General features: G+C 39.8%; 1 protein-coding gene across 1 annotated transcript; it reads right to left on the bottom strand.

The window, feature by feature from the left end:
• Positions 1–433: 433 nt before the first annotated feature.
• LOC112172220 (probable cinnamyl alcohol dehydrogenase 1) lies at positions 434–2,938 on the bottom strand. Its single transcript, XM_024309483.2, has 5 exons — positions 2,703–2,938; positions 2,361–2,474; positions 1,895–2,122; positions 1,319–1,758; positions 434–900 (listed from the first exon to the last, which is right to left on the bottom strand). The coding sequence occupies exons 1-5, from the start codon at positions 2,789–2,791 to the stop codon at positions 698–700; spliced, it is 1,074 nt and encodes a 357-aa protein (XP_024165251.1). The 5' UTR covers positions 2,792–2,938; the 3' UTR covers positions 434–697.
• Positions 2,939–9,730: the final 6,792 nt, after the last annotated feature.

Raw genomic sequence — 9,730 nt, 5'->3', positions numbered from 1 at the left:
TATATGTATATGTGTTGAGACAGAGAGTGAGAGGACATATATATAAATATATATATATATATATATATATATATAATGTTGACTAATTTTTAAACTATGTGGACCATGATCAACAAACATAAATTTTTACCATTCAATTGCTTGTCATGTAGTCCAAGTGGATGGGAAATTAACTTGGTCAGTAATTGGGACTTCTTCTCTCGTGCAAGTCATGAATGATGACATTCTGACATTCTCATAAATAAGAATATGAGTAAGAATGTGAGTAGAGGTGATGTTATCACATCCGATGCTATTCAATGAACATATGAAATAAAAATCTTTTACCCTTTGAATTTTGGAGCTCTATATGCTAAAGTCACTATGGGTAAAATTTAAACAATTTGGTTTTGTGTGATCACCTACCGTATTTAGGGTTTAGCCACACCACAAATTTATTTGTTTTGACAAGGCGCAATTCTCAAACGAGGTTTGGTACCTTTCAGTGTCAACCACACACCGGATAACAATGTCCCATCAACACAATCACAATGCACTACACCATTGATTCAAGTATTGAAAACCAAACCAACATCCAATTACATGAAGCCACCGTTTTTGTTTTTGTTTTTTTCCCCCCTTTGTTTATCTTGTTTATTTGTACTGTTTAAGATAAGAGGGACAGGGTACTCGACAACGAAGGATTATCTTCAGTGACTCATTGATCCAGATTGCTGCCCGCAACGTCCACAACGAACCTGTACCTAACGTCGTTCTTCTCCAACCTTTCGAAGGCTTCGTTGATGTAGTCCATCTTAACCACTTCGATCATCGATTTTAGTCCTTTCTCTTTGCAGAACTCGAGCATTTCCTCCATCTCCTTCATGCTCCCCACAAAGCTCCCGGTGATTGTCTTCCTCCCTACTCATAATTGTAAACCAAATGCATAATATTCGATTAGAAAGCGAGAATAAATTAAAATTATATAAGTTTATGTTCACTGAAAAAAAGTTAACAATGTAAAATGTAAATCCTAGACTCACACATGCCCTTTATTCTACATGGCTTTGGAACTAGAAGCTCTTATTACTCAAAACTATAATACTACGTTACGATCATCCGAACCACAAAATGTAAACCGTTGGTAAGTGGATCAACAATATATATTAAAAATAACAACTGCAACAAACACAAGATAACTGAAAAGAATTTTATAATAGCTGGATTGACCAAAAAATCAATAGGATGCCCTCTCAAATCCATTTAAATAAAAAAAAAATCTCAATTTTAGTGGCAGACAACTTTGCTGCCAAAAAAGAGAGAGTGATAGAGGACTCACCAAGCATGACCAATGGAGAGACAAATTGCAAAGGGGTGTTGATAACACCCATCAAGATCAATTTCCCATCAAGTTTCAACAAAGAGAGGTAAGGCTCAAGAGGGTGGAACACAGGAATAGTGTCAATAATGTAATCCATTGAGTCCATAGCCTCTTGCATTTTGGTGACATCAGAGCTCACCAAGTACTCATCAGCACCAATATCCTCTAAAGCCTCTTGTCTCTTCTTATCGGAAGAGCTTATCACAGTGATATGGTGTCCCATGGCCTTTGCTATCTTCACCCCCATGTGTCCCACACCTCCAAGTCCCAATATTCCTCCCCTTAATCCACTCACATCCAGACCAAAGTGCCTCAGTGGGCTGTAAATTGTCACTCCCGCACAAAGCAGCGGCGCCACCTGCTCCGGCTCCATGCCCTCCGGTATATTCACAACAAACCTTAATAAAACAAAACAAAAATAATCCGAGATGTGAGATTACTCTCGATCAGATGAAATTTTGTTCAAATGCGTGATTTAATTATTAGATGGATATATAAAATGTCAGATATCTAATAAGAGAATTTGGTTATTACTTTTGGTCGGCCACCAAGGATTTGGCAAAGCCACCTTGGGTGGGCTTGCCATCGGAGTAAGTGTCATTGTAAGACCAGATCTTCTTGTTGCAGTATTGCTCATTCTCTGTCTTGCATGGGTTGCAGTTTCTGCAGCAACCTACAAGGAGTCCAACTCCGACAACATCTCCTACTTTGAACTTGGTCACATCTGATCCCACCTCCAAAACTTCACCAACAACTTCATGCCTGTTCAGCAACGCATACATGGTAAATATGGTTACAAACATGATAGGAAATCAGGACAGAAAAGAAAAGAAACTAATGGCCGGTTCATGTCACTCATCAACCTGAAAATTACATTGTTCTCGAATCTAATCAAATAATCTCACTCCTATCAATTTCAAGAAATGATATTTTTTTTTTTGGATCGAGGCGTGACAATATAGAAATTTTAAAAAAATAAAGTGTGATTTATATTACATACCCTGCAACCATGGGATAATTTGACTGGCCAAGTTCGTTTTTGATCTGGTGAAGATCAGAATGGCAAATTCCACAGTTCAGGACTTTGATATAAACATCTTCTGGCCCTGTGCTCCTGCAATTTATTTTCATCAAACACAAAAAAAAAAAAACAAAATCAACAAGCATAATAGGCGTGACATATATAAGACAATAATGAATTGAAAAATATTATTTGCACTCTCAGTTTGTTCATCTGTGAAGACTAATAATCACGAGAATTTCAAAAGATGATTTGCATTTAGGAGTGTGATGGCACTGATCTAATCAAAGTAGAGCGATATGAAATGGATGGATTATGTACCTAAGATTATAGGTGTAAGGTGAGAGAATCCCAGAAGAGTCTCTTGCAGCCCATCCCACAGTTGTTCTCTCCGCTTCAAGACTACCCATTTTCCTTCTTGTCTTTCTGCTCGAGTTTCAGACACACTGAGGATGAGTGAGAAAGCTAGAGAGAATGGGATTCCGAAAAAGCAGTGGAGAGCATATAAATACAAAGAGATCGACAAGTGGAATAGACGGGAAGAAATCCAGAAATGACGTCTGGCAAGGAAGGGACGCGTAAGCTAAACACTGGGTAAGGTTCGCGCGGTAGGTGAGCTCCGAAAGCTTTTCTCGTTAATTAGTTCTTTGGGACCGACGAAGACGGTTCTGTACCGTAGTTGGTGCGTGGGCCCCGCGATGGACTCTGAAACGTAACGTGAGTCCAACGCACAGAAATACTGTGCGCCTTGTATGCGTCATGCACACGTCACTACCACTGAACCCAAATCATGATGAGATTTTTTTTTCTTCGTGTTTTTTCATTAGGAGGTACTGAAGAGGAGTTGTTGAATTAGCTAATAATCAAGAAGATTGCGTTTTACTTAATCAGACCACAAATTTTAGGGAAGTAAGTAATGGACCATAAATAAAATGTACTCGTTTGCTAATAAACCCATCACCTCTATTATTAGTATTAGTACCAGTATCTATAACAGTTTTAAGGATCATCGATCACCCACCCTAAATGATAGGTTCAAATTTCTATTTATTTAATTTTACAAACATTTTCGCTTCAAATTTTTTTTTTAGAATTAAAAATAATAATAATAATGTATCTTGTAGTAATTTGCTGTTATAATATTTACAAAGACCTTAAGACATGTGCAATTATGTGATTGATGAATATTCTCAATAACAAAAATGTACTTGATGAAGACTTATTCCTAGACATAAAATGAGGGTTCGAATAACATTATTATTATTATTATTATTTTTGTGCAAATATGTGAAGGGTAATTCTAGTCATATCTCTAAATTTTCTATTTAGACCTCTCAATTTTTTTGAAAATTTTGAAATCCTCTTTTACCCCTTAATAAATAAATTTCCCCCCAATGAATCTACCTTGCCTTCCACCACTACAACTCTCTCGACCTTGGCATTGGTGTCAACTACAATAATGAAAAATATTTCTCAACATCAGAATCGTACTATCCTACCCTGCTCTTCCAAACTTTATCAATTTACTCTCATCTGTACCCAAAAAAAAAGGCGCCGGGTACCAAAAATCCATTGAAACAAGTGCAATGTGCTTAGACTTTAAAACATGAGGCAAACAACTAGTCTGCCAAAATCGTGTATAAACACTAGTAATTAATTGGGAATAGTTCATAATCATATCATGAATGTTAATTATCCTACCTATAGTATGTGAACAAGAGAAATAAAGTTTATCAATATCAATTAAAATAGAAAGGCAAATGAACAAGAATATCTCTCTTTGCAATGTTGCAGTGGTGATGCGAGGTCTTGGCGATATCGGAACTTCATGTCTTAGGGAAAAGGAAGAGAGTAAGAAAGAGAGAAAGTGGGTAAAGATGGAAATTTGATGGCAAATATTTTGAAAGGATGTTAAAATAGCAAATTTAGAGGTCTGAATAGACCCACCCTTATCTGATTGATGAATATTCTCAATAACAAAAATGTATTTGATGAAGAATTATTCCTATACATAAAATGAGGGTTTGAATAACATTATATTACTTTTTTTTTTTGGCAACTAATTTTAGAATATAGTTGAATACATAAAGAACTTATGCATCTATGTTAGAAATAAAATTACATAAAAAAAATGCAAGATGCAACACACGTGAAATATTCCATCCTAATATGCATCTATGGTTGCAATCTAAATTAAATCAATGGACGAATTGAATTTGTCCAATTTGAACCTTTCATGTTTATAATTGTAAATCGCAGTTATGAATGTCTTAATGAATATCAATTTGGTTGAAAATTTACAGAGTTGATCTACTCATATAGATCTAAAAACTGAATAGTTGAGATGTGAAAATATGATCGAAAATGAGTCTAATAAGCAATCCCTTAAATTTGCCAAAAAAGAGAGAAAGGAAATCCCTCACTAGTGTGTGTGTGTGTGTGTGTGTGTGTGTGTGTGTGTGTGTGTGTGTGATACATGTGCCTCTAGCACAACCCGACCCTAGCTAAGCTGTCAAAAACAAGGCTCTATATAATGACCTTCCCAAACTTCAGTTTATGAGATGCGATGCCCAAGATTGGCAATAACATCAGCTACAAAATTTGCCTCCCTAATGATGTGCTTAAAGGAAATGTTGTTAAATGATGCTTCTGATGTCTTCAATAATTTGTAAGAGCCTCTATGGGATTTGACTTTGTTGCTGACTGCATCAATGATCAGCTTGAAATCTCTTTCCACTATCACATTCACATTCTGCATTTCTTTTTAATTGAGAGGCAACCTTGTGAATGTTATATGTTAAAAAAGAAAAAGAAAAAGAAAATGTGAATGTTATTTGTTGAGATATTCATATATCATAGTATAACCTATATTGTATCAAAAAAATAGTTTAACCTATAGACTCGAGACCATGATTACTGTCACTTCTTGACAAATACCGATCAGAACTTAATTAGCAAGTTTAAACTCTTCCAAAAGCCAAATGCTCTTCCATGTTAGAGGCTCACAGGTATTTAAGTACTTACTGAAGATGCTCCCAAACGCTAAGATTTAGCAAAAGCATACTTGCTGTACCGAAATCGACACAGTTAGCTCTTGGCATTACTAAACGAAATGACAAGAAGCCGGCCTATTGCTGACAAATTGATAAACAGATTATACCTTTATTCTGCATAATTGTGAAAGATTACTCCATATAATATAGGGTAGTGATCCATAAACTGATATCATACCTGCAAATGACATTTTAGTTCAATCGCGTGTGGGTTTAAATTGTTATATCATCAAATTATTTTTGTCTTCTTCTGAGGTATAAGAGATTAAAGAAGCCTTACAACCCCAGACTCCCAGAGTATATACGACACCATCCCTTTAAAATATGGGACTTCGATTCTAAGTCACAGAAAGGTATCCATCGTCTTCCATTGGGTTCGTTCCAAGATTTCTTCCATTACTCAATTGATCGATGTGTTTAGTTTGACTATTCTTTAAGAAAAGGGATTCAGAATATCTGAACTTCGCTCAACCACTACATTGTAGAAAAAAGACGACTCCAAATTGCTAGATATATAGGATTTACTATGCTTGTTCTATTGTACTTCTGAGCTATAATCTATGCCTACTTATTTGGAATATGATGGCTAATTCACACCCACCTAATATACCAAGTTCATTGGTAGAAGTTGCTGGCAACCTTTGCATTAATATAGTTGAAGCTAGTGAACTAATTTCTTGTTGCAAATTTCGCTCTTCATGAGTCAAAAGTAAAGAACTTTATCCAGACTCTCAACTCCAGTTGTTGGTCGGTATCGAAAATTCTAGTATGGACCAAGGTACACGTAGACTACAGTGTAATTTGGAGTGTGAACAGTAAATGGGGCGTGAACAGTATGCGGAATTAACTCTTGATGCAAGTAGACCTTGGTCCACCCAAGACTCTTGGGTCGAGTTATAGCAAATTTAAGTCTACTCTAGCATTATTGGACATTTCGTTAGAAAAGAGAGTTAAAAGAACGAATCGCTTGACTAGTATGACAACCTTGTAGGACACCGTCACGGTAGGTGTGAAACTCCACAGCAGAGAAAGGACAATACTAGACCACACGGACGTAACGTGACAACATGCTATCGAAATGCATGTTCGTATTAGTGAATCAACTAGAACTCGAAGTCAGATAAATGTTGAAATCCAATTCCGGAGCTCATAATACTACGGACTTTGGTTTGGCATGGTAAGGGATTTAGGAGATGATCGAAGTCCTAAGTATTAAGCAACCCGCATGGTCCACTAATAATTAGGGTTAGCACATGGTATCGATATTTTCTCGGAATCACCTTGACATCAATATATATATAGAATTTTTTATCTCAAAAGTTCTCAATATTATTAGAAGGGTAAAAATCACAAATAGTGCTTGAACTATACTTCAATCTTATTGATGGTAACTAAATTTTATTTTTTGTCACAACCAGTACTTAAATTATTCGGGTTCTTTTGTAATGATACCTAGAGCCACTTTTGGTTACTATTCCGACTAAAAACGGCATGTGAGACGATCATATTGATGATCTTTTGGTGATTTCAAGGGTTGTGATCATAGTGATGATCTTTTTTCTTTTTTTTCCTTTTTGGTTACAAACGGGGCCTAGAAGGCCCAAACACAAAAAACAAACAGACTAAGAACTGGAGTAAGCACTTCTTCTTGCTCTAAACACAGAGGCTATGTCATCCAAGTAAGGTTGAGCAGCATGAATGGGAGTGTCATCAAGAGTAATGAAACCAAGCTCATGGTTAATACTATCTTTGGCCAAGGCGTCTGCAATCATGTTGCACTCTCTAAAAATATGCCTAATATGAGCATCCCTCATGTTGTTCATGAGATTTAGGCAACCTGTCAGAAGTGATGATCTTTTTGGTAATAGATTTGCCTTGAACTTGATTTATTTATTTATTTTTTTTGATTTGGCCTTTTTGGCCGGAATCATGACTGAAGATGGCTTTAGGTATCATTTAAAATGAAATCGAAAAGTCTGAGTATTGTTTGTGATCAAAATTGAAGTTCAGGTACCATCGATAAAATAAATAATAAGTTCAGATACCATTTGTGATAATAACCTTTATTAGAAATAAATTCACCCACATTTATTCATTATATTGTTGCGTCGACTTTTCTCTACATCCTTTATTTGTATCAAGCCATACAACTCCAATACTAAGAAACCCCAAAGAATGTTGGACGAAAGTCTAAACCACCCAAAGAATGTTCTTGTGGCGGCATCTCTCTTGTGGCTTGCTTGCTGTACATGGTTGTCACTAATAATTGAAATGACGCTTAACCATGAAGGTTAGCGACTCATAAGTAACAAAATGATACTGATTTACTGAGCCTATAATGTGGTCGTGGCCAACTCGATTACTCGTTTTCGTCTTGTACATACATGTGCATTTGCAAGCATAATTAGCTATAATGAGCCACGCTCAGGGTACCGCCAGGGGTACCAACGCCCACCTCATGAGTGACTGGCGTAAAGACAGCTAGCCAGGTTACCGCCTGAGCCCCGGATCAACCCCAAAGCACCGCCGACGCGCCGCCACGCGCCGTGTCAAGGTAGCATCAGAAGCTACTGAAACTGGGAACTGAAGCACATCAGTCCCACATCGAAAACAAGGAGAAGATCATCCTCTTCCTCACCTATAAAAGGTCCTCTCCTCTCTCCTCATTTATGACACATTCAATACTTACCTACTGTTACTTTGTCAACATAAATACATTGACTAACTTAGGCATCGGAGAGTTGAAGACCGCCCGGCGCGGTCTCCCTCTGACGCCCATTGTATTTTATTTGACAGGTAACGGGAACCACTCACAACAAAGGTATCGATCCGCCCGCCGGATCAGCGTTAACTAAGGTCCAGCTACCGCTAGACTTTTAAACATTAACATTGGCGCCGTCTGTGGGAATCCTTGAACAGAAGGTCATCCCATCACAATTACCATGACTAACGGTAGCGGGGAAAATATCGGGGAACAGGCAGACCAGTCTGCCGTTCCCCAACCCGCCCGCCCAGCGGTAAGCATCAACCGCGCACTATTCAACACCCCGGTCAACCCAGGCGGCGAAACAAATCCAAGCAGCAGCCGTCCCCCAGGTCAGGACCTCACCGCCTTGTATGAGCTGGCGCTGGCGGACCTCCACAAAGCAAACAGAGAGCGCGAGCAGGAACGCAAGGAGAAGGCGGAGGCCCAAAACCAAGTGGCCACGCTGATGACACGTTTCGACGAGCTAAGGCGAACACTGGACGCAAACGCCAACCCCGCACGAAGTGAGCAGTCACACAGCACCAGGCACAGCCGGCCTACCGCTGGTATGGGACCCATCGTGCAAATGCAAGTACCACTAAACCCACCTGAGCTGGCAGGAATGGGACCACCCCCTATCCCACAACTGCTAGAGCAGGAGGCGGAGTCATCGCTGCGCACCCACCACTCGAGGACAAGAACAAGGACTGAGGGTAATCTACCCATTCCCGGGCGGGGGTTCGCTCCACGGAACGCCCAAGCGGGCCCCGCTGGCGACGCAACCACCCAAATTTTGGAGAGGATGCAGCAGTTAGAGCGGAGACTAATCCTGGCAGAGGCAGGCACCCCGGCGCCAGCCCCAAACCCACTCTTCGCATCCAGGCCAGGCCCATTCACCGCTACAATTTTGCAAGCCGTCAGGCCAGCGTTTGCAAAGACCCAAAAAATGTCACATTATAGCGGTAAGACCGACCCCTTCGTCCACATGGACACGTTCAAGAAGGTCACCAACAACAAGGGATTTGATGACGCCACCCTGTGCCACTTGTTCAGCGAAACGCTGGATAGTGAGGCAATGAGTTGGTTTTTCGAGTGTCCGCTAGGGTCCATCGACTCATTCCACGCATTATCTCATGCCTTCCTCTCTCGATTCATCTTGTTGTCCGCCGGTCATCACAACACAAGCCAGTTGTTTGGCGTCAGGCAGGGAGGGGACGAATCATTGAAGGCATTCGTCACAAGATGGCGAGCGGCAGCATCTCAGTGCCGCGATCTCGACAAAACAATGGCTTCGGCGGCTTTCAAGCAGGGACTCCTCAAGGGACCATTCCTCTATCACCTCAACTACAATCATCCAAATGCGGCGTACGATCACCTTATGAGTGAGGCGGTCATTCATGCCCAGGCAGAGTTTATCACATATGGAGAAACCCCACCGCCACCAGCAGCACCAACAAAGTCATCTCAACCCTCCTCCAGCCATCAGGAGACCGCCAGCAAAGCCCCCACTGCACCGCCAGCCGACAAGAAGAGGGAGTGGCAGCAGGGCA

This window comes from Rosa chinensis, chromosome 6 (genome assembly GCF_002994745.2).
Source record: "Rosa chinensis cultivar Old Blush chromosome 6, RchiOBHm-V2, whole genome shotgun sequence".
In the NCBI taxonomy this organism is placed as follows: Eukaryota; Viridiplantae; Streptophyta; class Magnoliopsida; order Rosales; family Rosaceae; genus Rosa; species Rosa chinensis.
The sequence above is the reverse complement of the archived record's forward strand: the minus strand, read 5'-3'. Positions and strand labels throughout refer to the sequence as shown.

Coding starts and splice junctions, on each gene's coding strand:
- LOC112172220 (XM_024309483.2), bottom strand. CDS start 2,791: ATGGGTAGTCTTGAAGCGGAGAGAACAACTGTGGGATGGGCTGCAAGA. Junction 2,123..2,360: donor AATTATCCCATGGTTGCAGG/GTATGTAATATA, acceptor GTTGCTGAACAG/GCATGAAGTTGTTGGTGAAG. Junction 1,759..1,894: donor TCCTTGGTGGCCGACCAAAA/GTAATAACCAAA, acceptor TGTTTTATTAAG/GTTTGTTGTGAATATACCGG.